General features: G+C 50.5%; 2 protein-coding genes across 4 annotated transcripts; one reads left to right on the top strand and one right to left on the bottom strand.

Moving 5' to 3' along the window:
* Positions 1-311: 311 nt before the first annotated feature.
* Positions 312-7,580, bottom strand: LOC134028465 (F-actin-capping protein subunit alpha-1). The gene is made up of 10 exons (XM_062472036.1): positions 7,428-7,580; positions 6,064-6,127; positions 5,336-5,387; positions 5,173-5,236; positions 4,663-4,869; positions 4,246-4,325; positions 3,667-3,745; positions 2,901-2,972; positions 2,354-2,416; positions 312-2,045 (listed from the first exon to the last, which is right to left on the bottom strand). Exons 1-10 carry the CDS (start codon positions 7,464-7,466, stop codon positions 1,905-1,907), a joined length of 861 nt encoding a protein of 286 aa, XP_062328020.1. The 5' UTR covers positions 7,467-7,580; the 3' UTR covers positions 312-1,904.
* On the top strand, positions 7,483-27,118 carry st7l (suppression of tumorigenicity 7 like). Of its 3 annotated transcripts, XM_062471994.1 has the most exons (15): positions 7,518-7,763; positions 8,179-8,261; positions 8,601-8,760; positions 9,621-9,675; positions 10,483-10,598; positions 12,361-12,439; positions 12,560-12,648; positions 12,924-13,024; positions 13,275-13,389; positions 13,531-13,603; positions 14,264-14,366; positions 20,704-20,854; positions 21,294-21,386; positions 21,744-21,883; positions 24,342-27,118. In XM_062471994.1, exons 1-15 carry the CDS (start codon positions 7,592-7,594, stop codon positions 24,435-24,437), a joined length of 1,626 nt encoding a protein of 541 aa, XP_062327978.1. In that variant the 5' UTR covers positions 7,518-7,591; the 3' UTR covers positions 24,438-27,118. The 3 variants fall into 3 exon arrangements, with proteins under 3 accessions (XP_062327985.1, XP_062327970.1, XP_062327978.1); XM_062471986.1 differs by having other exon boundaries at positions 7,511-7,763; positions 13,275-13,603; XM_062472001.1 differs by lacking the exons at positions 20,704-20,854; positions 21,294-21,386; positions 21,744-21,883; positions 24,342-27,118 and adding an exon at positions 20,182-20,232 and having other exon boundaries at positions 7,483-7,763; positions 13,275-13,603.
* Positions 27,119-27,696: the final 578 nt, after the last annotated feature.

Here is a 27,696-nt window from a genome sequence, read left to right on the forward strand (position 1 = left end):
TGCGTAGCCTACTGTCAGTATTTAAATTAAATTATAGTAAAGACACCCAACCTAACAAAACAATAACTGCCATACTCCTTATGACTATCATTCCTTTTAATGTTCTTATTTTTATTGAGTGACGGCTCGTCTTCCTTGATGCGTTAAGATAAGAGTTCGTGTCTCACAAAGTCAGGAAGTTATCGACGACCCATAGCCTTGTTACATAAGACATGGAGCTACCGTGTGCATGTGGAACGATTCAACAGAAATAACAGGAATGCAATTCTGAAGTGCGTCTATGGTTAATAAGGGACTTTCACTGAGGCAACTGATGCACAATATTCGTTTAATGTCTATCATAACAGTTTAACACACTATAGTACACAGGAAATACAGATGACATGTCTGGTGTGGATACAAACTGCTGTAGGCTATCAGCAATAATCAGTGTGCTTTATGAAAAGTCATAAACGATCACCTTTATTGAACAGGGTTGCCTCTGAAGTATTATGCATAATAGGAAGCAGGTGACTGTCGTGTTCCTCTCACCTGACTAGCAAAAAACGTTATCTGAGAACAGTAGCAGGCAACCAGACTGGTTAAATATTTGCAGCATTTACATAAAGTACACATTTGGCACCAACTCACTTCCATCCAACATCAATTCCTTTTAAGATAGATTATTTTTCATACTGTGACAAAACAACCCTCTGATGATCACAATAATTAAAACATAGTATTTGGTGCAACATTACTTTATTCCGTTTGAATAATAAATGTCTGTTCTTACATTTTTTCGTCATAAAAAAATACAGCCCAAGCTGAAGAAAGGCCAGAGGACTGAGAGTGAGCAGGCCTGGATGAGTCCACATCATGCGAGTTTGATATAACAGATAAACCAGCCTGACAGTCTGATATAACAGATAAACCAGCCTGACAGTCTGATATAACAGATAAACCAGCCTGACAGTCTGATATAACAGATAAACCAGCCTGACAGTCTGATATAACACATAAACCAGCCTGACAGTCCGATATAACAGATAAACCAGCCTGACAGTCCAATATAACACATAAACCAGCCTGACAGACTAAGCTCTGAGTCATCTTCCCATGACTGCCAGCCTGTTTTACCAGACTACAAAAAAAAAAAAAAAAAAACGGGACAGATATTCAGTCATCAAGGGCAAATAAGGGAGCTAGCCGACTTCTCTCTAGCCAAGCCTACAGGTAAACAAGGACGTTGGGGTAGTTCTGAGCTTCAAGATTCCAGACAGGAACGCACATACATGAGGGGGGAGGTGGTGTGTGTGTGTGTGTGTGTGTGTGGGGGGGGGGGGGGGCATGCATAAGTTATAGAGGATAAGTATTCAGGTTGCATATTGTCCTGTTGCTATAAAAGGATGTTTTGAGTGATGGAAGATGGTGAGAGAGGTGTTTGCAGGATGCTGAGATGGCTGGGGTGATGGGGATGATGGGGTGATGGGGCCGTGACTTCCTGGGTCTGTGTGTCAGTGTGAGGTGGATGAGCTAGGTGTGAGAGAGTAGGACCCCAACTTTCACAGTGTCTCTGAAGGCATCGTTTGTTCTCAACAAAATTTAAAATAAATTGTAAAATGACCCAGAGCTAAACCGTACAAACATTTCAATGCAAAGCCATCAAAATCCGACAAAACAAAAACGTGGTTTCTTGAGTCAGAAAAAAAACAAAAACAACATTACATCACACGCCAGATCACTTTCTTGTTAATATGCCTCAATTCCTCTCTCCCTCCCTCCCTCTACCTCTCTCTACCTCTCTCTACCTCTCTCTACCTCTCTCTACTTCCCTCTCTCTCTCTCTCTCTCTCTCTCTCTCTCTCCCCCTCTACTTCCCTCTCTGTGTGTCAGTTCGTACAGTAACGCTAGGTGCAGGGCAGAACCTAGGCGTTCTGCATCTCCTTGCCGATCTTGTAGCTGAGGATCTTGTTCCAGTCGATCTTGGTGCGTGTGACTGGCAGCTGGCGGCGCAGGGCCTTGAAGGTGGTGTCGGACATGGTCTGATAGTTTTCACTGATGGCCGTCTGGACAAGACATTCACATTTGACATTTTATTCGTTTATCAGACACTCATTTTGATCAAGTGACTCACTGATGGCACATTTACATTTTGTTAGCAGATGTTTTTATCCAAAGCGACGTCAAAAAAAGTTTAGTTCACGTTCTGAGGGGAATTAAGTTCTCTTTCCATCAGTTAATCCAGTAAATACCTTTTCTAATGTTCTTTTCCATGGGTTCTTACAGGCTAAACGTTTGCATGAAATTCAGTTTAAATCAATTTACTGTTTGGTGGGAATTTGGAGTGTGCCCATTGACCATCTGGTCAACATACCTGGTATTCATTCTCTGCATCTTCAATGATTTTCACAAACTCCTTTGCAGCTTGAGCCTCATTCTGTGTACACAGAAAATGCATAGATTCGTCAAAAAATGCACATTTGTCTGATTAGCAAAAGAGCCCTCCCTCCCCTCCGAGCAGAGCCCTCCCTCCCCTCAGAGCAGAGCCCTCCCTCCCCTCAGAGCAGAGCCCTCCCTCCCCTCAGAGCAGAGCCCTCCCTCCCCTCAGAGCAGAGCCCTCCCTCCCCTCAGAGCAGAGCCCTCCCTCCCCTCAGAGCAGAGCCCTCCCTCCCCTCAGAGCAGAGCCCTCCCTCCCCTCAGAGCAGAGCCCTCCCTCCCCTCAGAGCAGAGCCCTCCCTCCCCTCAGAGCAGAGCCCTCCCTCCCCTCAGAGCAGAGCCCTCCCTCCCCTCAGAGCAGAGCCCTCCCTCCCCTCAGAGCAGAGCCCTCCCTCCCCTCAGAGCAGAGCCCTCCCTCCCCTCAGAGCAGAGCCCTCCCTCCCCTCAGAGCAGAGCCCTCCCTCCCCTCAGAGCAGAGAACTCACATTGACGGTCATGGACTCCTGGATGTCTTTGTGACTGACCAACTGCACGTTTCCATCCTCATAGTAATGCACCTGAACACAGACACACAAACACAGCCACACAACTGAGACCACAACACAACGCAGCCTCTTTCTGTACCTGGTAAATACAGATCGCTCCTCGACCACACACACTTTGATTTGTTTACTGTACTTTCTACATGTTGCTTTGGATGAAAGTGGCTGTTAAATGACAAACGGTTTGTTATCTAATGTAGTTTCACTCCCAGGCCTCAAACGAAAAAAGGACAAAAACAACTATCCATTCACCTGCCTCCCATTATAAAACAACAGTCTTTCTCGACCAAGATATGGCCCCTCTCATTGCTCCTCTCCTCCTCTCCTGATGTCCTCTTACAACCATGGGAGCTGTGGGGTTCTACACCCCCACTGGAGGAAGATCCAGCCTGTCCAGATTAGCTACCAGACAGGGCTGCGTTTCCCTATAACGATGGATCGTAGCAATTATCGAGCAAAAAACGAAACCAGCGATATTTCTTACGTGCGTTTCCCAAACATGCTCGTAAGGAGTAGGCTAATCTATGCACTTTCAAGAGTTACGAATTTTCAAGAGACACTTTAGCTACGATGTCTTTAGGAACAGCCCGTAAAACTAAGATTCGTCCTACGATGGATTCTACGATCAATTTAGGCTTACGACGCTTTCGGGAAACGCACCCCAGGTTGTTACTGCAGGTTACCTGTACTACGGTTGTAAAACAGTTACCTGTATTTTCAGGACTCCCACAACCTGAGCTGTGGACTGGGAGACGCTGAACTTCCATTCAGACCGACAACGGCCATTCCTGAGAACAGAAAACAGGATCGTTTTTGTTTACCTGCTAAATAAATATGGACAGACACCCCAATCCTGGGCAATCCTGGTCCTCAGGGGCTTCTGTCCTGCATGTTTTAGATGTTTCCCTGCTCCAGCACACCTGATTCAAATGAATGGTCGTTACCCGGCTTCCACAGAGCTTGATAACAACCCATTCATTTGAAACAGGTGTGCTGGAGCAGGGAAACATCTCACACATGCAGGACAGCGGCCCCTGAGGACCAGGGTTGCCCACCCCTGCTTAAAGGTGTCTGTTTCCCAGACAACCCTAGAATAAGAGAATTCAATGAAGATCTCAATTGAAAAGGTTTTTAGTTTAGGACTAGGTTTAATCCATCCCTGGGAAACTTGGGTTTGTTATTCTGTCATTATTATATTTTTGTTAACTCATGCCTATTGAATTAACAATATATGCAAACAATCGTGATGACAGTGCTGAGTCATCTGTTGGGAACGTAGTCCACCTACCAGAAGTTTTTGGGTTGAAATTGATGGCCTTCGATGCAGGCAATAATGGTTTTCTGGCCATCGATAGTTTTCCCATAAACCTATGAGAGATGATGCATTTTAGAGAGCTTCTGTCCTCAGCCTGGGATACTTAACTTTTCAGATAATCATCTCATCTAGATATCCTGTAACACAGCTATACAGACTATCCCATAGGTGTTCATGAACACTGTTATCCCAAGCCATATACTAAGGGAAAGGGCCCAAGGTAAATTCATGAACTAATTCCTTCTAATTCTTTGCTCTCTTGACATTTTCCTAGCGGCCTATCTAAACCTATAATAAATACTCTATACCTATAACAAAACTATCGAAACGTATGCTTGATTCTCTAAACCTACAGTAGCCTATCTAACCCTGTGTAGTGGTAGTACGCACGGTGCAGACTCCGCTGGGGTAGTGCTCCTTGACGTAGGCCCTGAGGGCGTCGTCGCAGGCGTCTCTCCAGGCCTGTAGGCCAGCCTCGCCCTCGTGGGGCTGGGGGTCGCTGGCCTCCTTCCTCAGGTGGTCAAACTTGAAAGACTGCCTGCTGCGGGGGTCGAAGAACCGGCCGTGGCCCAGGTCTCCGTGTTCCGTGATGAGAATCTAGGGGGGGGGGGGGGGGGGGCGTTGAAGAGAGTGAGGAGGTGGAGGGGGGTTGGAGAGTGTGAGAGAGAGAGAGAGAGAGAGATGAAAAGGAAAGTGGGAGAGTATGTATGTGGGAGTGAGAGAGAGAGAACATATGGAAATTGTGAGTGAAGTGTGAAAGAGAGCGAGAGAGAGCGAGAGACATTCATTACCACGTGCACCTAATTTGATAACACTAATTCACACATCCCTGCAGTCTCTTCGCAGATTAAAGAGGAAAACAAATTTGGACTTGAAAATGTTTCCTCCACAATGACTCACCTGATCCTCCTGACCATCTATTTTGGCCAGAGTGAACTGATCCATGTTGTACTGTGCAAAGGCACTGTTTGAAAGGAGGGAAAAAACATGAACAAAACAACAATGGAACACTTTCATGCACAGAACTACAAACTTCACACATAAAGGATGATCCAGAACTTACTGTGCTGCACCCTCCCTGAGCAGATTGTCATTGTTGAGGAGTAGTCTAACATCTGAAACAGACAACCAGCATCATTAGCTAGAATAATTCCAACACAAAAACAACAGGGTTTAGGGGCTTGAACCCCTTAATAATGTACTTATTTAGCAGTCACTTATCCGAGGCAATGCACAGGCGGGATCTAAACCTGCAACCTTGATCTGGAGCCCAATGATCTACCACTGAGCTACACCCATCCCTGAGCTACACCCATCCCTGAGCTGCACCCATCACAGACCTGCACCCATCACAGACCTGCACCCATCACAGACCTGCACCCATCACAGACCTGCACCCATCACAGACCTGCACCCATCAGAGACTTGCACCCATCACAGACCTGCACCCATCACAGACCTGCACCCATCACAGACCTGCACCCATCACAGACCTGCACCCATCACAGACCTGCACCCATCACAGACCTGCACCCATCACAGACCTGCACCCATCAGAGACCTGCACCCATCACAGACCTGCACCCATCACAGACCTGCACCCATCACAGACCTGCACCCATCACAGACCTGCACCCATCAGAGACTTGCACCCATCAAAGAGCTGCACCCACCCGCAGGCTTTAGGGAGGTATGTCTACTTTGTTTCCAGACAAAGTGAAGGCCTACTGTACCTGCAAGTACACACAGTGCAACAAAGACAACCCTCCAGAGCTTTCTATACTGACTCACCATTGAAGACTTCATTGAACTCTCCAGGTGGGGCATGGAGGACAAAATTAGCCGCAATGCGGACCTGGTTGAAAGGAAACGTGATGGTTAGGTGTTTGGCTTTACAGCACGACAGTCAATCAGTCAATAGACACGGTACAATAGGGATTGTGTCCCCTGACACAATGCCGGCGCATGTTCTCAGTGTGGCCACTAGAGGGAGACAGAGAGCAGTCATCTGGGTGGCGTGAGGCTGCTGTGTGTGGCCACTCCTTAGATGGCAGGGTGGCAGCCCCAAAGCTTTTCTTAGATTCTCTAACGCCTGAGTGATCATGTGGTGTCAGGAAGTCAGCCAGAGACAGGAGAGCTGGGTGGAGACTTCTTCGGTTAGCTAATGTCTCAACTGCTTGATTGTCTGGTCAGCAGACAGTTTGACAGTAAAGGGGAACGTAACTTCAAGTCTGCACTACATTTACAGTCACAACCCCAATGATCGGTTGTACACGCACACAAAAAAAGTACAGCACACGTTGTGTTTCCACTATCTGGTGCAATCTTCCAATCCATGCACAGTTAGTTTAACATGTACACTGAGTGCTTGACAAAGATTTAAATGAGGAAGCAGCCAGAAAAATAGTTTTTTCCTCTCTGAAAACAATCTGAAATGGCATAGCGTTAAGCACAAAGACGAAGTGCTATCTTTAACATCCAGATGGTATGAAGTTTTGGGTCTACGGCAGGGGAGGGCTGAGGCTAGGAGGCCTGGACGTGTACATGCATGTTGTCTGAAATATCTGGCGTTTGGGAAAACTCCCGAAAGTAGTATTTAGCCATGAACTAACAAGGGAGTGGTTCTCATTCTTGATATATACAACTTTAAAAAACCACCCCAATTTGCTCTAGGGGCAGGAAACTTGCAGGTTAATTAGTCGAAGTGTTGACATCTGGGTAATTTTGATGTTATTACTACCGGCAGGGTTTGAAAACTGCCGAGGAATGTATACATGTAGACTGAAGACTAGCAGGAAGTCAGCTAGAGCTAGCCATCTTGATAGCTGGTAAACTTAGAAATCAATTTTCGTGGAAACAAACCAAAAACACAGGAAGCATTCAGAAAGCGACAGCGAAAGCTGGTTTGTTTAGCAGAGTGCCTAGTTAACGTACATCTTAAAGTCCCAAAACGAACCGATTCCGGAAATAAAAGCCCGAAATAAACTGTCAAAAATAGCTAATGCTAGCTTTCATAGGTTTTAGCAATAGATAGTTGTAGCTAGCTAGGCTAGCTTCTCGAGACAGCTCGCTAAACATACGCATATGCACAATAAACACACGCAATTAACATTTGCAATGATGTTCAAATCTCATCATAATTTCAGTATTGATACCTTCTCCTCCTCGGTGAGTTGTTCTTCAAAATCAGCCATCGTTGAGATGATCTCTAAAGCCTCAAACTAGTCTATTTGTCTGGCTAAGCGCCGCTGCCCTGACAGGACTAGGAAGCGGATGTGTGCTGCATCACGTGTCCCCTCTGTTTACAGACATCCGGAAAATGATGGAGGACGCTACAAACAGTAATCCTCAATCTCTTGGATTTACAGATAAATTAAAATCATGGCTTTCATGGTCATGGACGTACATATGCGGGGTTTGGTTTGTTATGGTTTTGACCATGATATATATTCTGAGGAGCCCTCTGAAACTGCAAGATACGCTCACCTCAGGTTGGTAAATGCAATAAGTACCTGGCTAGCTAATGCTATGTATCGTTAGCGATGTAGCTCGCTGTACACAATACGTTTGACAGCGTGAGAATGTTTGACAGCTCGGTGGACCTGTCTTCGGAACGAGTTGTGCTACTAGCTGGCTTGCTTAGTTAACCACTCATTTAACAGCAGGAATATTTTCCTTGTTGTAGTTAATTTATTAACGTCGTCGTGATTGGACATTTGGTGCTTACTAACACTCAGACATGAATTGTTCATTCATTCAGCAACACTATGGTGTAACACTGTATAACTCGACTTAAGGAATACCAGTAGCCTACTATATGTAAACTACTCTACTACAATGGTAATATTATGTTACTTTTTTTCATAAAAAGGAAATAATTTTGTACATTTGCTCCTATTATTTTAGCGTCTGTGTTCCTGAATACCCTGACCCCTAAGTTCTATGTGGCACTCACTGGAACATCGTCCCTAATTTCGGGTTTAATTCTGGTGAGTTTGTGATCATGAGTGTAGTTTCCCCTCTCAGCATATGATTAGTGATCTGATTACACCCATAAAGGCTCACACATAGATCTGTTTATCACTGACTATGGTCCACATCACAGGGCTGTAGCTGACTGACAAAACATGCACATAGATTTGACTGTGTCTGGTTCTCTAGAAACATACACGTGTATGAAGATACAGCAACCTACTGTTTCACCTGCCAGCCTCTCTATATCTGATTTGCTCTCCATCACCCCCCCCCTCTCTCCTTCTCCCACACACACACTCTCCCACTTTCATTTCATCTTCTCATTCAACCCTCCCCCCCTTCCTTCCTCCCAGATATTCGAGTGGTGGTACTTCCGGAAGTACGGTACCTCCTTCATCGAGCAGGTGTCCGTGAGCCACCTGCGCCCTCTGCTCGGGGGGGGGGAGAGCAGCTCCTCCACCGGGCTGTTCTCCTCCGTGAACGGAGAACCAGAGCCCAGGCCCAGTGTCTCAGGTAGGGACTCTGCTCAGCCACCGGCCTCCTACAGACAGTATTCCAGAACATGATATTGAGAGAAACATTGCAAATAAAAGGTCTCCTCTGCCAACCGAGGAGGCAGAGCCTAGGCGCACCGTCTCTGTAAAGGACGTTGTTTAATTTGATTAAATATTTGGTAAAATATTGCAGATTTTATAGTTGCAGGTTCAACCTTAACTCCTTCTCGTAAGTCGCTTTCGATGACGTAAGGTATAATGTCTTCATTTAGCAGATGCTTTTCTCTGGAGGTGGGGGGGATTTGGACCTGCGACTTCTTGATTTGCATTTAAATGCTCTGGACCCCTATGGATAAAAACATGACTCAATATGACATTCTAATAACTTGGAAGGTGATGTGTCCCAACATGCAGTGATGTCGCAAAGCCAGTCATGTCTCTTATAAAAGGCAGATCATCAATTAAAACAAAAGCAAAAGTCTATACAAGCTCTTATTTCAGCGCTATAGAACACAGTAGCCTAACCAGTTCAGGAGTCCGAGTCACCATAAAATGTGTTAAGTGTTACATCAAACAATTTCATGGGTTCAAATTTGCAGGTATCACAAGAAGTAATATGCTAGTCTTGCTCTCGGTGCCCTTTGGCCATGTGTGGAGTGTGTATCTGAGCCTGTGCGTTCCTGCTCCTGTGATACACCTCATGTTGACATACTGTGCACAGAATGAAAACAATCTGTGAGATGTTACGATCAACGACATCATGGGAAGTTTCAATCTATGACTTCAAGAGCTCAAGACAGCCCAAATGTTCCAGATGTTGTCAGAATCAGGCGGGTGTTGCAGGGGACTTAATCATGTGGTTGAACTGTGTTTTTGCAGAGTGCAAGGTCTGGAGGAATCCTTTAAACCTGTTCAGGGGATCTGAATACAGCAGGTAGGTCTGTGCACATACTGTCACAACACTATCCTCTGAAGCCCTGCAGTTTGGTTGGGGCTTAGTTACTCTGCAACCATACCATCTTTGTATTTATTTATTTTGTCCTGTTTATTAGTAATATGTGTACTACTGCGTATAAGTGTGTATTGCTGTGTGGTACTGTGTGTTAGTAATAAGCACCTTGCTGTGCAGGTACACCTGGGTGATAGGTGTATTGCTGTGTGGTAGTGTATGTTAGTAATAAGCACCTTGCTGTGCAGGTACACCTGGGTGATAGGTGTATTGCTGTGTGGTAGTGTATGTTAGTAATAAGCACCTTGCTGTGCAGATACACCTGGGTGACAGGTGTATTGCTGTGTGGTAGTGTATGTTAGTAATAAGCACCTTGCTGTGCAGGTACACCTGGGTGATAGGTGTATTGCTGTGTGGTAGTGTATGTTAGTAATAAGCACCTTGCTGTGCAGGTACACCTGGGTGACAGGTGTATTGCTGTGTGGTAGTGTATGTTAGTAATAAGCACCTTGCTGTGCAGGTACACCTGGGTGACAGGTGTATTGCTGTGTGGTAGTGTATGTTAGTAATAAGCACCTTGCTGTGCAGGTACACCTGGGTGACAGGTGTATTGCTGTGTGGTAGTGTGTGTTAGTAATAAGCACCTTGCTGTGCAGGTACACCTGGGTGACAGGTGTATTGCTGTGTGGTAGTGTATGTTAGTAATAAGCACCTTGCTGTGCAGGTACACCTGGGTGACAGGTGTATTGCTGTGTGGTAGTGTGTGTTAGTAATAAGCACCTTGCTGTGCAGGTACACCTGGGTGACAGGGAAGGAGCCTCTCACATACTATGATATGAACCTGTCGGCTCAAGACCACCAGACCTTCTTCACTGGAGACACCCAGCAGCTGAAGCCAGAGGACACGGGTGAGTCCCCTCAAACTGTGTCTGTCCTCTTACACTGTGTCTGTCCCCTCACACTGTGTCTGTCCCCGTCACACTGTGTCTGTCCCCTCACACTGTGTCTGTCCCCTCACACTGTGTCTGTCCCCTCACACTGTGTCTGGTTACCCAGACGACACAGGTGAGTCCCCTCACACTGTGTCTGTCCCCTCACACTGTGTCTGTCCTCTCACACTGTGTCTGTCCTCTCACACTGTGTCTGTCCCCTCACACTGTGTCTGTCCCCTTACACTGTGTCTGTCCCCTCACACTGTGTCTGTCCCCTCACACTGTGTCTGGTTACCCAGACGACACAGGTGAGTCCCCTCACACTGTGTCTGTCCCCTCACACTGTGTCTGTCCTCTCACACTGTGTCTGTCCCCTCACACTGTGTCTGTCCTCTCACACTGTGTCTGTCCTCTCACACTGTGTCTGTCCCCTCACACTGTGTCTGTCCTCTCACACTGTGTCTGTCCTCTCACACTGTGTCTGTCCTCTCACACTGTGTCTGTCCCCTCACATTGTGTCTGGTTACCCAGACGACACAGGTGAGTCCCCTCACACTGTGTCTGTCCTCTCACACTGTGTCTGTCCTCTCACACTGTGTCTGTCCCCTCACACTGTGTCTGTCCCCTCACACTGTGTCTGTCCCCTCACACTGTGTCTGTCTGTCCTCTCACACTGTGTCTGTCCCCTCACACTGTGTCTGTCCCCTCACACTGTGTCTGTCCCCTCACACTGTGTCTGTCCTCTCACACTGTGTCTGTCCCCTCACACTGTGTCTGTCCCGTCACACTGTGTCTGTCCCCTCACACTGTGTGTGTCCCCTCACATTGTGTCTGTCCCCTCACACCGTGTCTGGTTACCCAGAGGACACAGGTGAGTCCCCTCACACTGTGTCTGTCCCCTCACACTGTGTCTGTCCCCTCACACTGTGTGTGTCCCCTCACACTGTGTCTGTCCCCTCACACCGTGTCTGGTTACCCAGAGGACACAGGTGAGTACCCTCACACTGTGTCTGTCCCCTCACACTGTGTCTGTCCCGTCACACTGTGTCTGTCCCCTCACACTGTGTGTGTCCCCTCACATTGTGTCTGTCCCCTCACACCGTGTCTGGTTACCCAGAGGACACAGGTGAGTCCCCCTCACACTGTGTCTGTCCCCTCACACTGTGTCTGTCCCCTCACACTGTGTCTGTCCCCTCACACTGTGTGTGTCCCCTCACACCGTGTCTGGTTACCCAGAGGACACAGGTGAGTACCCTCACACTGTGTCTGTCCCCTCACACTGTGTGTGTCCCCTCACACTGTGTCTGTCCCCTCACACCGTGTCTGGTTACCCAGAGGACACAGGTGAGTCCCCTCACACTGTGTCTGTCCCCTCACACTGTGTCTGTCCCCTCACACTGTGTGTGTCCCCTCACACTGTGTCTGTCCCCTCACACCGTGTCTGGTTACCCAGAGGACACAGGTGAGTACCCTCACACTGTGTCTGTCCCCTCACACTGTGTGTGTCCCCTCACACTGTGTGTGTCCCCTCACACCGTGTCTGTCCCCTCACACCGTGTCTGGTTACCCAGAGTTACAGCCTGGGAGGAACAGTCTTTACAACGTGTTTTCAGCTGTTGCCTGTGTTGTTGAGGTACGGCATGGTTCCATACTGTACAGGTGTGTGTGTGTGTGTGTCCCTGTCTGTGTTGCAGTTACACAGTAAGGTTTCAGTACTGCGGTTGTGTGTGTGTCACAGTGATGCAGAAGGGCTGGAGAGAGAGGAGTCCACAGGCCCGGATCAGAGCAGCGTACCAGGCCATCGAGCTCAACCATGAGTAGGTTCCACCTCTCCAACTCTGCTCCAACTCTGCTCTAACCTTTCTCTAACTCTAACTGTAGTATAACACTGTTATGTGTGTGTGTGTGTGTGTGTGCGTGCGTGCGTGTGTGTGCAGGTGTGCTGCTGCGTACGTTCTCCTGGCTGAGGAGGAAGCTGCCACCATCACAGAGGCTGAGAGGCTGTTTAAACAGGCCCTGCGGAGCGGTGAGGCTTCACACACACACACACACACACACAGACACTCCTCCACTCACACACGGAAGACCATGACCATGCTGGATCCAGACATTCAGATTTCCAGAGTTACTGTGTTGCTTAGCGTGTGATGCGGTGTGTTATTTGTGAGACATAACTGTCTTTCTGTTTCTCTTTCCCTCTCTCTCTCTCTCTCTCTCTCTCTCTCTCTCTCTCTCTCTCTCTCTCTCTCTCTCTCTCTCTCTCTATCTCTATCTCTATCTCTATCTCTCTCTCTCTCATAGCTGGTAAAGACATCAACTTACTGGTATATATCAAACGAAGGCTGGCTATGTGTGCTCGCAAGCTGGGCCGGATAAAGGAAGCGGTGAAGATGATGAGAGATGTGAGTGACTCTCCCTGCTTCCTAACCTGGACATCCAGTCTCCTAGCAACCAGCACCCCACCCAGCTTACCTACACCGTAAAGTGTATACTGTGTACTATATCATCCTGTACTGTCTCACTAACCAGAAGTGTAGGACGTTAACAGGAAGTTGACTTGTGTAGATGTGGGTTGACAGCGCCCTCTGCTGGGTAGGAGGACCCCAGGACATGGTAGTAGACAGGTTGTAACTGTTGTCTCCTCCTCTCCAGTTAATGAAAGAGTTCCCTCTGTTGGGGATGTTAAATATACACGAAAACCTCTTGGAGGCGCTGTTAGAGCTTCAGGCGTACGCGGACGTGCAAGCAGTCCTCGCCAAATACGACGGTAAGACCGCCAAGCGCCCGCCTGGTGTTGGGTGTGAGCGCCGGGCGGGGGCGGGGCTTCCCGCCGCGGCCTCGGTGTCTCAGCCGCATGCGGACACGCACGGTCTCAACATTCCTTCCTCTTGCGTCCCTTCTGCTGTAGATATCAGCTTGCCAAAGTCCGCTACGATATGCTACACATCCGCTCTGCTGAAAGCCCGGGCTGTCTCAGATAAGTACGTCGGCCCGGCTTGGTCTCCCTCTCAGGTCTGTGTGGCTCTGACGCCGGGCACGTCGGTGTCACTCACTGCTCCTTGATCTGTAGCCATCGAGTTGTGGAATGTTGTGAGAATGTGTTTGATATCGAGGCAGTGCAACTGAGACGCATCAGAAAAGTCATACTTTTTGTTTTGATTGGGGGGGGTGTACAGTGCATAGAACAGCGTTATTGCTGATTCCTGATTTGTCTTTCTTTTCCTCTTTTCCTTTCCTCCTCTCGTACCCCCTCCTCCTATCCTCCTCCCCCCTCCTCTCCTCACCTCCTCACCTCTCCTCCTCACCTCTCCTCTCCTCCTCACCTCCTCCCCCCTCCTCTCCTCCTCCTCCCCTCCTCACCTCCTCCCCCCTCCTCTCCTCCTCCTCCCCTCCTCACCTCTCCTCCTCCTCCCCTCCTCACCTCCTCCCCCCTCCTCACCTCCTCCCCCCTCCTCACCTCCTCCCCCCTCCTCTCCTCCTCCTCCCCTCCTCACCTCCCCACCTCCTCTCCTCCTCCTCTCCTCCTCCTCCCCTCCTCACCTCCCCTCCTCACCTCCTCCCCCCTCCTCACCTCCTCCCCTCTCCTCCCCTCTCCTCCTCTCCTCCTCCCCTCTCCTCCTCCCCTCCCCTCTCCTCTCCAGGTTTTCTCCAGAGGCCGCCTCCAGGAGGGGTCTGAGCACAGCAGAGATGAACGCCGTGGAAGCCATACACAGAGCTGTGGAGTTCAACCCACACGTGCCAAAGGTCAGTCCCAGACACTGTGTAGGTCAAGGGTCAGCCTTGGTTGCATTGTTGTTTAGAGATTATTATTGTTGCAAATTGTTTTAAATGCAGACTGTCCTTTTGACTCTGTATTAGAAATGCCAATAGAACTATTAACCTTGTCTTGCCAACAGATGGCAGTATTGCTTTGCGTTCTGTAGCTGTCCAGACATGAGGGCGGTACAGGCTTCATACCCAACCAATATTAAGCCATAGACCACATCTAAATCATCTGTGCTTGATTCCTTGAATCCTATCTCCTTGTGAGTTCTGTAACACAGTGAAGGATGAGTGTCTGGGGAGGACCCTCTGGGCGTCTCCTTCCCTGCCCTGTGAGGAGCCGTCTCCTTCCCTGCCCTGTGAGGAGCCGTCTCCTTCCCTGCCCTGTGAGGAGCCGTCTCCTTCCCTGCCCTGTGAGGAGCCGTCTCCTTCCCTGCCCTGTGAGGAGCCGTCTCCTTCCCTGCCCTGTGAGGAGCCGTCTCCTTCCCTGCCCTGTGAGGAGCCGTCTCCTTCCCTGCCCTGTGAGGAGCCGTCTCCTTCCCTGCCCTGTGAGGAGCCGTCTCCTTCCCTGCCCTGTGAGGAGCCGTCTTCTTCCCTGCCCTGTGAGGAGCCGTCTCCTTCCCTGCCCTGTGAGGAGCCGTCTCCTTCCCTTTTGTGACTCAGCCAGAGGAGAGTGGGGTTGTGGCAGTGTTTGTCCATGGTTAATTAGTCTACTGTACAGTTTTAGTGTCTGTGGAAGAGGCCAGGGTTAGGTAGGGTTAGGTAGGGATGCTGGGGCCAGGGTTAGGTAGGGAGGCTGGGGGCAGGGCCAGAGGACGGGGGTAGGGGTAGGGTTGCTGGGGCCAGAGGCAGGGCCAGAGGATGGGGGTAGGGATGCTGGGGCCAGGGGCAGGGCCAGAGGACGGGGGCAGGGGGTAGGGATGCCACTCTGCAGTCACACCCTGGTGCTCTGCAGCTGTAGATCCCTACAGGACTCTTCCCACAGGGATTAGTGTTGGGTGTCACACACACAGGCTTGACTCCTGTCAGCGTTTGTTGTGTGTGTTGCGTCCCTGCTCTCCTGTTGGAGACAGAAAGGTGTGTGTGTGTGTGTGTGTGTGTGTGTTGAAGCCTTTGATCCAGGCTTTGATGTGAGAGCCCTCATCCTCCTCTGTCTCTCCACCGCCCAGGGCCATCCTGCTGCTCCTCCCCTCCTCTTCTCTTCTCCTCTTTCCTCTCTTCTCCTCTTCTATCTTCTCCTCTCTTCTTTCTCCTTGCCTCCCCAACCACCTTTTCCCCCACTCCTCTCCCCTCCTTTTCTCCTCTCCCCTCCTTTCTTTCCTCCATTTGCCACGAATAACAGAGACAGCGCTACAGCGCAGGGTGGGCCTGATTTCAAACTGACCCCCAAACCCATCTTGATTGTCTCCCTGGGAAAAGCTGTAGGAGGGTTCTATCTAAGTCATGGTCAGTTGTGTGATTTAACACCATAGAGAGCTGAGGGTCTATTCAGAGTCAGGGGAGGGTGTATTTGTTTTGCATGACGTTGCGGGGTGATGAATGCGCGTGTAGCCGAGTGGGGCCCTGTAGCGCAGCCACCCGGCTAGCTAGCCCCGTCCAAGCAGATACCGCCGACTCGCTGGACTGGAGCAGAGCGCTCGCTGTTGTGGGTGGGCTGTAGTTCCCTGCTTCTCCTACTGCATTTTATGGTTCAGATAACAAGACCCCCCCCCCCAAACACACATACGCATGATCTCTCCCCCGGTCTCGACTACGTGAGCTCCCACCGTCTCCTGTCACCCTTGGACAGGCGGAGGAATGAAAGCTGGATTGATGTGCGCTCTGCGATGGTCAGGCAGGGCATCGTGGGGCGTGTGACTGGGGGGAAACTGTCTTCTGCTCGTTTCCCCCGGCGAGATTACATGTCGCGTCAATGTGAATTTGCATATATCGCGTCTTTCGATTGAGTTTAAATTGTAAATTTTCAGACATCCCAAGTCTCCCGGAAGGTCCGGGAGTCTCCCGCATTTCAATAGCGGCTCCCTGACGGCCGCAAATGCTGTACGATCTCCCGGAAATAGGGGTTTTTGTATTTCGAGCGAGCGAGAGACGTATCGCACGTCCTGATTGCGTCTGGGGGGGGGGGGGGGGGGTCTCTGCAGGTTGGGATGTCTGCATATTCCACTACATTTACATTTGCGTGACGCTGTGTCGCGCTGCTGCTATAGGCCTACGACACAACTTAGTATTTGTTTATAGTACTCATTTTGGACATGGTTGATGACAAAAAAAACGGTTGGCTCTTAACAATTCGCGCGAAGAAACACAAATGAACGCAAAGCGAAAATTTGCTTCATTCGCCCCAATAATTCGCTTCGCGTTTGGTGTGAACACATCACGTGCTAGGTCTCTTAACTGTGCTATTGGTCTTAGCAGTGCAGTGCTAGTGGTATTAGCTGTGCTAGCGGTGTTAGCTCAGCTAGCGGTGTTAGCTCAGCTAGCGGTGTTAGCTCAGCTAGCGGTGTTAGCTCAGATAGCGGTGTTAGCTCAGCTAGCGGTGTTAGCTCAGCTAGCGGTGTTAGCTGTGCTCTGATTGCCCTTTTAGCAGGTCCCGCTGGATTACAGTATATGGACATAATGCTACATCACATGAGCAGACTGCACTAAATGCCCTACACACCTCAGCTGTCCAATGATGGAGGGGGGAGGAAGGGAGGGAGGGATGATATGTGGGAAGTGATGGAAGTAGAGAAGGAGAGAGGGAAAGAAGGGAGGGGAGGAAGGAGAGGTGTCGGGAGGCTGATGTCATTGTCTTCTATGTGTTCCGTTGTGCTAAATGCCGAAGATTAAAATCAGAGAGAGGCTTATGAGTGTTCCAGGATAAAAGGGGAACACAGATGAAACTCAATCCCTTCATCAAAGAGATGGCAGACGAGGGGGTGGGGGGGGGGAGAGGGGGGGGGGGGGCAGAGCAGAGGGCCGAGGTGTTACCCGTACTCATGCCAGGGGGCACAGCTGTCTGTCTGAGGCTTTGGACTTAACCCTTAACCCCTCGACCTTCACACACACTCTCTCCCTGCTTCCCTCCTTCCTGCCTCACTTGGATGGTGACACTGCGCTGGGCTCTTCCTATCGTTGGGGTGGAGTGTGTTAACAGACTCTACTTTATTCATGCATGCAGAAACACTGTTCTACCCCAGGATACTCCAGCCCCAGCCTTTGACCCTACCCCAGCCTCTCTCAGCCCTGTCTCTCCAGCCTCACCCCCTGCCCTGTCTCTCCTGCCCTGATGTGGGCCCCTGGGTCTGAGGGGGGTAGGGGGGAGAGGGAGTGGGCCATCTCGGCGGGCTGGCTGGCTAAGCCTGTGACCATGGGGGGGATTAGACAGGATTAACTCTGGGGTAACCTTCCCAAAACTTTCCCGCAAAGTGACAGCCTGAACCCTGGGGCAGTGAGGCAGTGAGGCCAGGCAGCCCTGAACCCTGGGGCAGTGAGGCCAGGCAGCCCTGAACCCTGGGGCTGTGAGGCCAGGCAGCCCTGAACCCTGGGGCTGTGAGGCAGTGAGGCCAGGCAACCCTGAACCCTGGGGCTGTGAGGCCAGGCAGCCCTGAACCCTGGGGCTGTGAGGCCAGGCAGCCCTGAACCCTGGGGCAGTGAGGCCAGGCAGCCCTGAACCCTGGGGCAGTGAGGCCAGGCAGCCCTGAACCCTGGGGCTGTGAGGCAGTGAGGCCAGGCAGCCCTGAACCCTGGGGCAGTGAGGCCAGGCAGCCCTGAACCCTGGGGCTGTGAGGCCAGGCAGCCCTGAACCCTGGGGCTGTGAGGCCAGGCAGCCCTGAACCCTGGGGCTGTGAGGCCAGGCAGCCCTGAACCCTGGGGCTGTGAGGCAGTGAGGCCAGGCAGCCCTGAACCCTGGGGCAGTGAGGCCAGGCAGCCCTGAACCCTGGGGCAGTGAGGCCAGGCAGCCCTGAACCCTGGGGCTGTGAGGCAGTGAGGCCAGGCAGACCTGAACCCTGGGGCAGTGAGGCCAGGCAGCCCTGAACCCTGGGGCAGTGAGGCCAGGCAGCCCTGAACCCTGGGGCAGTGAGGCCAGGCAGCCCTGAACCCTGGGGCTGTGAGGCCAGGCAGCCCTGAACCCTGGGGCTGTGAGGCAGTGAGGCCAGGCAGCCCTGAACCCTGGGGCTGTGAGGCCAGGCAGCCCTGAACCCTGGGGCTGTGAGGCCAGGCAGCCCTGAACCCTGGGGCAGTGAGGCCAGGCAGCCCTGAACCCTGGGGCTGTGAGGCAGTGAGGCCAGGCAGCCCTGAACCCTGGGGCTGTGAGGCCAGGCAGCCCTGAACCCTGGGGCTGTGAGGCCAGGCAGCCCTGAACCCTGGGGCAGTGAGGCCAGGCAGCCCTGAACCCTGGGGCTGTGAGGCAGTGAGGCCAGGCAGCCCTGAACCCTGGGGCTGTGAGGCCAGGCAGCCCTGAACCCTGGGGCTGTGAGGCCAGGCAGCCCTGAACCCTGGGGCTGTGAGGCAGTGAGGCCAGGCAGCCCTGAACCCTGGGGCTGTGAGGCCAGGCAGCCCTGAACCCTGGGGCAGTGAGGCCAGGCAGCCCTGAACCCTGGGGCTGTGAGGCCAGGCAGCCCTGAACCCTGGGGCTGTGAGGCCAGGCAGCCCTGAACCCTGGGGCTGTGAGGCGGGGTCCAGGCAGCCCGGCCTGGAGCACTGGAGGGCTGGACGTCCCGTGTGACAGGTTCAACACTTACCATACACTTTTATCCAAAGCAACTAAAAGGCGTAGTGCATATGGGAAAGATTACGAAAATCAAGGATTAGAAGTGCGTAGTATTTTGGTGGTCAGGGTTAGGGTTAGGGTTGGAGTGTGGATTTTACTAGGAACAGTGTGGAATAACTACACAGATTAGCCTGTACACACACACATTCACACACACACATTCACACACGCACACACATTCAAACACGCACACACACATTCACACACACACACACACCCTTCCTAGCAACGCTACAAAGCATACTGGTCTACTGTACCTACCACATGGCTCTGGCTTACTGGACAAGACTTACACACTAGACATAGTCACACACACACAAAATAACAATAACACACATGCCTACACTCATACACACACACTCTCGTACAACACAATAACACTCATGCACACACACAGACACACACATACAGCTTTCGGTGGGATTGTTCCCACTTGAACAGTTGCAAAATAGGGCTCTCAACAAATACCTCAGTCATGTCTGTGGTTGTAGTGGTCGGCAAGGGGATTGCCCAATGGTGGATGAGGGATTGTGGATGGTGAACGAGGTGTTGATTTAGGAAAGAGACGCTGCTTTAACCCTTGTGCTGCCTTCGGGTCACATGACCCAAAGGTTCATAACGAACCATCGTTGTGTTTACTCAATTTTACCCAATACAAAAACAAATTAAAATAATTTTCTTTTAACCTTCGCAATGTGGGGGGTCTGAGACAGCCCACCGGTTAAAAGAAAATGCTTCACTTTGTTTTTAAATGCGGTAAAGTTGTCGCAATACAACGGTGGGTCACAATGACTGATGGGTCAGAATGACCCGAAGATAACACAAGGGTTAATGAATGTGAGGAATGAGTTTGAATGGAGTTTGAAATGAGTGTGCTTTCTCTAGGTTTAGGATTGAAGAGCTGTAGACCGTTACTGATAGACTCTAAACATCTACAAAACGATAGTTAGTCTATACAGACTTATAGGATGATTCTATGCTAACCTTTAGGATGAGTCTACTGACGCCTGGTACCATTATGAACGGTGTCTCCTCTCTCCTCAGTACCTGCTAGAGATGATGGGCCTGGTACCATTATGAACGGTGTCTACTCTCTCCTCAGTACCTGCTAGAGATGATGGGCCTGGTACCATTATGAACGGTGTCTACTCTCTCCTCAGTACCTGCTAGATATGATGGGCCTGATACCATTATGAACGGTGTCTCCTCTCTCCTCAGTACCTGCTAGATATGATGGGCCTGATACCATTATGAACGGTGTCTCCTCTCTCCTCAGTACCTGCTAGATATGATGGGCCTGGTACCATTATGAACGGTGTCTCCTCTCTCCTCAGTACCTGCTAGATATGATGGGCCTGATACCATTATGAACGGTGTCTACTCTCTCCTCAGTACCTGCTAGATATGATGGGCCTGATACCATTATGAACGGTGTCTACTCTCTCCTCAGTACCTGCTAGATATGATGGGCCTGGTACCATTATGAACGGTGTCTCCTCTCTCCTCAGTACCTGCTAGAGATGATGGGCCTGGTACCATTATGAACGGTGTCTCCTCTCTCCTCAGTACCTGCTAGAGATGAAGAGCCTGATCTTGCCTCCAGAGCACATCCTGAAGCGAGGGGACAGCGAGGCCGTGGCCTACGCCTTCTTCCACCTGCAGCACTGGAAGAGAGCAGAGGGAGCCCTCAACCTGCTGCACTGCACCTGGGAAGGAAGTACGTACACACACACGCACACACACCTGAACCTGCCGCACTGCACCTGGGAAGGAAGTACGTACACACACACGCACACACACACACACACACCTGAACCTGCTGCACTGCACCTGGGAAGGCAGTACGTACACACACACGCACACACACACGCACACACACACCTGAACCTGCTGCACTGCACCTGGGAAGGCAGTACGTACACACGCACACACACACCTGAACCTGTTGCACTGCACCTGGGAAGGCAGTACGTACACACACACACGCACACACACACGCACACACACACCTGAACCTGCTGCACTGCACCTGGGAATGCAGTACGTTCACACACACACACACAGCTGCTCTAAAGTTGCTCCTTCCTCCACAGTCTATTATCTTACCAGGGTGTGTTTGATTTGTCTCTGTGTTTTTCTGTGTTCTGCTGCTACAGCTTTCCGGATCATTCCCTACCCCCTGGAGAAGGGGCACCTGTTCTACCCCTACCCTGGCTGCACAGAGTCAGCCGACAGAGAGCTGCTTCCCTGTGAGTAGGAGAGACCCAGAAATGGTCTCTCTCTGGCTTGAAGACAAGATGGTCATCAACATGATCCTGTCACACTGCTTAAACACCTGTCTCTCTGCTTCCTGTATCTCTGTCCCTCTCGCTCTCTCCCTCTACCTCTCCCTACCTCTCTCTATCGCTCTCCCTCTACCTCTCTCCTTCTACCTCCCTCTCCCTCTACCTCTCCCTACCTCTCTCTCTATTGCTCTACTTATGTCTCTCTCTACCTCTCCCTTTACCTCTCCCTACCTCTCTCTCTATTGCTCTACCTCGCTCTATCTCCCTCTACTTCTATGTTCCTCTACCTCTCTATCTGTCTACCTCCCTCTCTCTCGCCAGCCTTCCACGAGGTGTCTGTGTACCCAAAGAAGGAGCTTCCCTTCTTCATCCTGTTCACCGCCGGCCTCTGCTCCTTCACCGCCATGCTGGCCATGCTCACACACCAGTTCCCAGAGCTCATGGGCGTCTTTGCCAAAGCAGTAAGTCCTGTCTCCCCTCCTCTCCTCCCCTCCCCTCTCCTCTCCCCTCTCCTCTCCCCTCTTCTCTCCCCTCTTCTCTCCTCTCCTCCCCTCTCCTCTCCTCCCCTCTCCTCTCCCCTCTTCTCTCCTCCCCTCTCCTCTCCCCTCTCCTCTCCCCTCTTCTCTCCTCTCCTCCCCTCTCCCCTCTCCTCTCCCCTCTCCTCTCCCCTCTTCTCTCCTCTCGTCCCCTCTCCCCTCCTCTCCTCCCCTCTCCTCCCCTCTCCTCCCCTCTCCCCTTCTCTCCTCTCTCCCCTTCTCTCCTCTCCCCTCTTCTCTCCTCCCCTCTCCTCCCCCCTTCTCTCCTCTCTCTCCTCCTCTCTCTCCTCCCCTCTCCCCTCCTCTCCTCTCCCCTTCTCTCCTCCCCTCTCCTCTCCCCTTCTCCCCTCTCCTCTCCCGTTCTCTCCTTTCCTCTCCCCTCCTCTCCTGTCCCCTTCTCTCCTCTACTTCCTCTCCCCTTCTCTCCTCCCCTCTCCCCTTCTTTCCTCTCCTCCCCTCTCCTCCCCTCTCCTCTCCCCTTCTCTCCTCCCCTCTCCCCTTCTCTCCTCTCCCCTTCTCTCCTCTCCTCCCCTCTCCCCTCCTCCCCTCTCCCCTCCTCTCCCCTCCCCTCCTCTCCCCTTCTCTCCTCTCCTCTCCTCCCCTCTCCCCTTCTCTCCCCTCCCCTCCCCTCCCCTCTCCCCTTCTCTCCTCTCCCCTCCTCTCCTCCCCTCCCCTCTCCCCTTCTCCCCTCTCCCCTTCTCTCCCCTCCTCCCCTCCCCTCCCCTCCTCTCCCCTTCTCTCCTCTCCTCTCCTCCCCTCTCCCCTTCTCTCCCCTCCCCTCCCCTCTCCCCTTCTCTCCTCTCCCCTCCTCTCCTCCCCTCCCCTCTCCCCTTCTCTCCTCTCCCCTTCTCTCCTCCCCTCCACTCTCCCCTCTTCTCTCTGCTCTTCTTTACTCCTCTCCTTCTTTCTTTCTCCCTCTCCCTACCTCTTATCTCTTCTACTAACCTCTAACCTCAATTTCTATCATCATCCTCTCTCTCTCTCTCTCTCTCTCTCTCTCTCTCTCTCTCTCTCTCTCTTCCCTGTCTGCATCTTCAGCAGGGCCTGAGGATGTGTAGCATTTAAATGCGTGCGCATGATTTATATCCTTTTATTGTTTATTTATAACCCGTTGTGGTGAGGGGGTCTATGTTTCTAGCTGGTTTGGCTCGGCCAAAGCACTCTCTAATCCTGTGTTTACTGGCGCTGTGTTTATGAGGTCTCACTTTGCACAGCCGCTAGCCCCTGCCGCCCGCGCAGCCCGCCGGCCGGCCAGCAGCAGTCCCCCGGCTTGTTATGGGAACGTCTCCACCAGCTCTTTTACAGCAGGGCAATGCGCCTGGCTTGTGTCCTGATCGAGCCGGTACACACCACCAGGGGGTGGGGGGTCGGCTGTTGAGGAGAAGCAGATATTTTGTTGAGGAAAAACCTCTTTGAATTGAATGTTGAAGAGAGGAGGAAATTGGAGAGAGGAAACAAGAGGAGAGAAGGGGAGGAGGAGAGGAGAGGAGGGGAGGAGCAGAGGGGAGAAGGGGAGGAGGAGAGGGGAGGGACGCCACTATATGTGGAAATTGACCGTCTGCATGCAGACCTTCTGTAAAAACGCATTGTCAGACATAATAAAACAGTAGATTGTCTGCATAGTAGACCAAACAGATGGTGAGAAAGTCTGTTTTTGACCTTGGAGGGACTGCTGTCAAGGAGAGTTTCTGTGACGTTTCTGTGATGGCTGGGATGAAAGTGTGGAAAGTGTGGTGGTACATCCTCCTTATCTACTAGTGAGGGAGAGGAGAAGAGGGAGGGAGGGAGGAGAAGTGAAGAAGAGAGGGGTAGGAGGAGAAGGGGAGAGGAGGGAGGGAGGGAGGGAGGGAGAGCCTTCTCTCCTGTCAGAGCCATCTGTTGTGAGCTGGAAAGTATTGCTTCATAAACACATTAAAGGCCTGTTTATGGTGGATTGAACTATTTTAGTTTAAACATTTTTCAGATGCATGATATTGAGCCAATTTCAGTTGCAGAGGCCATTACAAGGCTGTGGTATTCTCTGTACAGCTGCCCCTGTGATCTTGTATAATAAAAAATAAAAAAATACATATAAAATAAAAATATAATGAAAAATGTATATAAAGCGTGTGGGATGATTTTGCATGCATTGGGTAATGGTGTATTTCTTTGTCTCTGTGCGTCTCTTTCCTTCCCTCCTCTCTTTCCCTCCTCTATTTCTCTCCCTCCTCTCTTTCTTTCCTTCACTCTATCTCTTCCTCCTCTCCTTCTCTCCCTCCCCTCTTTCTCTCCTTCTCTATTTCTCTTCCTCCTCCTCCTTCTCTCCCTCCTCTCCTTCTCTCCCTCCCCTCTTTCTCTCTTTGTCTCCTCTCTCTTCCTCCTCCTCTCCTTCTCTCCCTCGCAGTTCTTCAGCACTCTCTTCGCACCGTTGGGCTTCTTTGCTGACAAGATGGAGAGCTTCATGCCGTCCGGCTTCTGGCACCAGCTGACTCTAGTCTGACCCCATCGCACACACACACACACTCCAGCTCCACAGAGGAAAAGAGGGTTGGTTCTCCTGTCTTTAGCATGAACGTTCGTGTTACTGTGTTACTGATGATGTTGGCTTGCGTCGTATCAACACTGTGACGCAGCCATGCGACCCTCCCCACTGTTAAAGCAGACTTCTCCTCCCAGTAAACATCTACCACATACAACTCAGAAGGACTGCAAGGACTCGTTCATTTCTGGTAACTTAAGGAAACTCTGAATGGGACGCTGACCCTGTTTAAACCAGCTGGAGGTCTCCAAAGCCAGCCATCATTACATTTAGCCATTTAGCAGACGCTCTTATCCAGAGCGATTTACAGTAAGTACAGGGACATTCCCCCCGAGGCAAGTAGGGTGAAGTGCCTTGCCCAACGACACAACGTCATTTGGCATATGCGGGAATTGAACTGGCAACCTTCAGATTACAAGCCCGATTCCCTAACCGCTCAGCCACCTGACTCCTCATCTGGAGGCGCTATGTATTGATTGGTTAGATGCTGAGCCAGTACTAGTCAGAACATCAGTGTGGTTGATACAGCTGGCGGCCATCTTGGACGCATGTCCTTCTAAGCCCTGCTACCTCTGCTGTGATGTCACAGCTACTTCCTGAGTCACTGGAGTGACAGACAAGGACACAGAGGTGGTGGCAGAGAAAGACAGGAAGAGAGTGAGACGGAGATAGAGAGATGGAGAGACAGAGCGACAGAGAGAGAGATAGAAAGATACAGAGAGAGAGAAAGAGAGAGAGTGAGTGAGACAGAGACTGTCTTGGTGATTTGGTGTATGGGTTGAATGACTGTTCCTAGATGATCTGTTTCTGGGTCTCTGTTTCTGACAGTCTGACACAGTGGCTGGAGACACGTCTGTGAGGCTGGGTTCAAACAGAGTGCTGATTTACAGGCTGGGTCTGTCTCCAGTGTATACACGCCAACCCCCCTCCACCCAGCCCCGTTACCATGGCACGACACCTTAGCACTATATCACCATAGTAACCTTCCCTCAGCCATAACACCCCAAAAAAAAAAAATGTGTTTATCACTGGTCACGGCAGAGCATCAGTCTCACAAGACACCATACTGCTGCTGAGAAGGTATGGGGTATTAAAAGTTTAAAAGCAAGTGTAAAAATGCTGTGGGGTACTTGGAGGGTGTTTGATTTGAGTTTACGATACAATAAACACTTAGATTGTCCCTGAAATAACCAGTGTCTTGAGTTTTAGTGGGGTCCAGTTACATACTTAATTCATACCTCTGGGACATTTCAATATTTGGAGCAGGGAGATATTTACATTTTGTGTGGGGGGGTTTACAGAGGCCCTGCACGTAGCTACATTACAGCTACTGGTAGACATTAGAGTAGTGAATTTCTCCTGCCTCTGTTTCCTGGTAGACATTAGAGTAGTGTGTCTCTCCTGCCTCTGTTTCCTGGTAGACATTAGAGTAGTGTTTCTCTCCTGCCTCTGTTTCCTGGTAGACATTAGAGTAGTGTGTCTCTGTTCTGCCTGTTTCCTGGTAGGCATTACAGTAGTGTGTCTCTCCTGCCTCAGATTCCTGGTAGACATTAGAGTAGTGTGTCTCTCCTGCCTCAGATTCCTGGTAAACATTAGAGTAGAGTGTCTCTGTCCTGCCTCTGATTCCTGGTAGATATTAGAGTAGTGAGTCTCTCCTGCCTCAGATTCCTGGTAAACATTAGAGTAGTGTGTCTCTCCTGGCTCGGTTTCCTGGTAGACATTAGAGTAGTGTGATTCTGTCCTGCCTCTGTTTCCTGGTAGACATTAGAGTAGTATGACTCTGTCCTGCCTCTGTTTCCTGGTAGACATTAGAGTAATGTGACTCTCTCCTGCCTCTGTTTCCTGGTAGATATTAGAGTAGTGTGACTCTGTCCAGCCTCTGTTTCCTGGTAGACATTAGAACAGTGTGTCTGACTCTCTCCAGGTACAGAACCACACCTGTGTGTCAGACTGCTACATTTCCGTCCACACTCATGATCACAGCTTCTGAAGACCCTCCTCGTAACATGGGATACTTGATAAAGTGCCTTTTCCTCTCAGATTTTCCATGGTTTAACTGAATTGTTTCCTACAACAAACATCCTTATACTTTCACTAAATGGGATTCTTTAATGGGTCAAAGAAAGTTCATTAAATAATTCATTAAATTCAGTTCATTAAATAATTCCTGGCATTACACTCAGGCGAAACCATCAACTTTGCTCAATACTAAACTCAAGACCTGCATAGTCTTGATTCAGGCAGAAACAGTATACACATTTATGACGAGTAGGCCACAACAAATGTCATTGTGTAAAGCATGACAATGGTTCTAACTTGGTCTAATCTGTACTAACAGTACCGTCATCTAACAGATGTGCCAAAGCAACTGTCACAGGCTTTGTGCTCAAAACTACGTCTGACTTCATCCTGTGTAAAGTTCTTGCTATTAGCTCTTGTTTTTTCCTTTCCATGAAGACACTGAAATCTTCAAAAGTCCCCAGCTTCAGGAGCAGTGTCATGCTGAAGACAGGAGGGTTATTGTGGATCTAGCGCCATGCGTTGAGTCTGAGCGCTCACAATAAATTGGTTCTTGAATGTATGCTAAAGGGCTGTGGGGCTTTTTGTTGTCTTGTTGTTGAATAAATAAATGACATCCTTGATTTGGGTTTGAATTATCGATCATCTTGGAGAGACAGACGTCTTAACCTGGTCAGGTGAGAGCTTAGTTCAGACAGGTGACAGGTAAGATAGACAGGTGACAGGTAAGATAGACAGGTGACTGGTAAATTAGACAGGTGAGAGGGTATATAGTCAGGTGACAGGTTAGACAGATGACTGCTGAAGAGACAGGTCAGCTGGACACACATCCTCTCAGCAGGCAGCACCATAACACACACCCTCGTGTATCTCACACACACACACCTGGGAGAGAGAGAGATGCGTTCTACACAGATAAACCCCATCTGTCAGACAGTAAAACAACCTTACCAGACCAACATGCTGATGAAGACACACATGCCCTGAAGGTCACTTACATGTTACACTAAACTCCTATAAATCAGGCTGCATGTCCCAGAGACACACACAGACACCCTCCACCCTCCACCCCAATGACCCTTATCCAGAGTCACAGTCTGAGTCTGCTCAGCAACCAAACCTAGACTGGGTGTGGTGTGGGCCAGGTCTGGTCTGGGTCTTGGTCTTGGTCTGGGTCTGGTCTGGTCTGGGTCTGGTTTGG

The sequence above is a fragment of the Osmerus eperlanus genome, chromosome 1, assembly GCF_963692335.1.
Source record: "Osmerus eperlanus chromosome 1, fOsmEpe2.1, whole genome shotgun sequence".
In the NCBI taxonomy this organism is placed as follows: Eukaryota; Metazoa; Chordata; class Actinopteri; order Osmeriformes; family Osmeridae; genus Osmerus; species Osmerus eperlanus.

What these genes read in the sequence shown, in the direction of transcription:
- LOC134028465 (XM_062472036.1), bottom strand. Translation starts at nt 7,466, where the DNA reads ATGGCTGATTTTGAAGAACAACTCACCGAGGAGGAGAAG. An exon ending in GTTCAATGAAGTCTTCAATG is followed by an intron (nt 5,388 to 6,063) that starts GTGAGTCAGTAT and finishes TGTCTGTTTCAG; the next exon opens with ATGTTAGACTACTCCTCAAC. An exon ending in TGGGAGTCCTGAAAATACAG is followed by an intron (nt 2,973 to 3,666) that starts GTAACTGTTTTA and finishes GTCTGTGTTCAG; the next exon opens with GTGCATTACTATGAGGATGG.
- st7l (XM_062471986.1), top strand. Translation starts at nt 7,592, where the DNA reads ATGATGGAGGACGCTACAAACAGTAATCCTCAATCTCTTGGATTTACA. An exon ending in GCCCAGGCCCAGTGTCTCAG is followed by an intron (nt 8,761 to 9,620) that starts GTAGGGACTCTG and finishes GTGTTTTTGCAG; the next exon opens with AGTGCAAGGTCTGGAGGAAT. An exon ending in GCACTGCACCTGGGAAGGAA is followed by an intron (nt 20,855 to 21,293) that starts GTACGTACACAC and finishes CTGCTGCTACAG; the next exon opens with CTTTCCGGATCATTCCCTAC.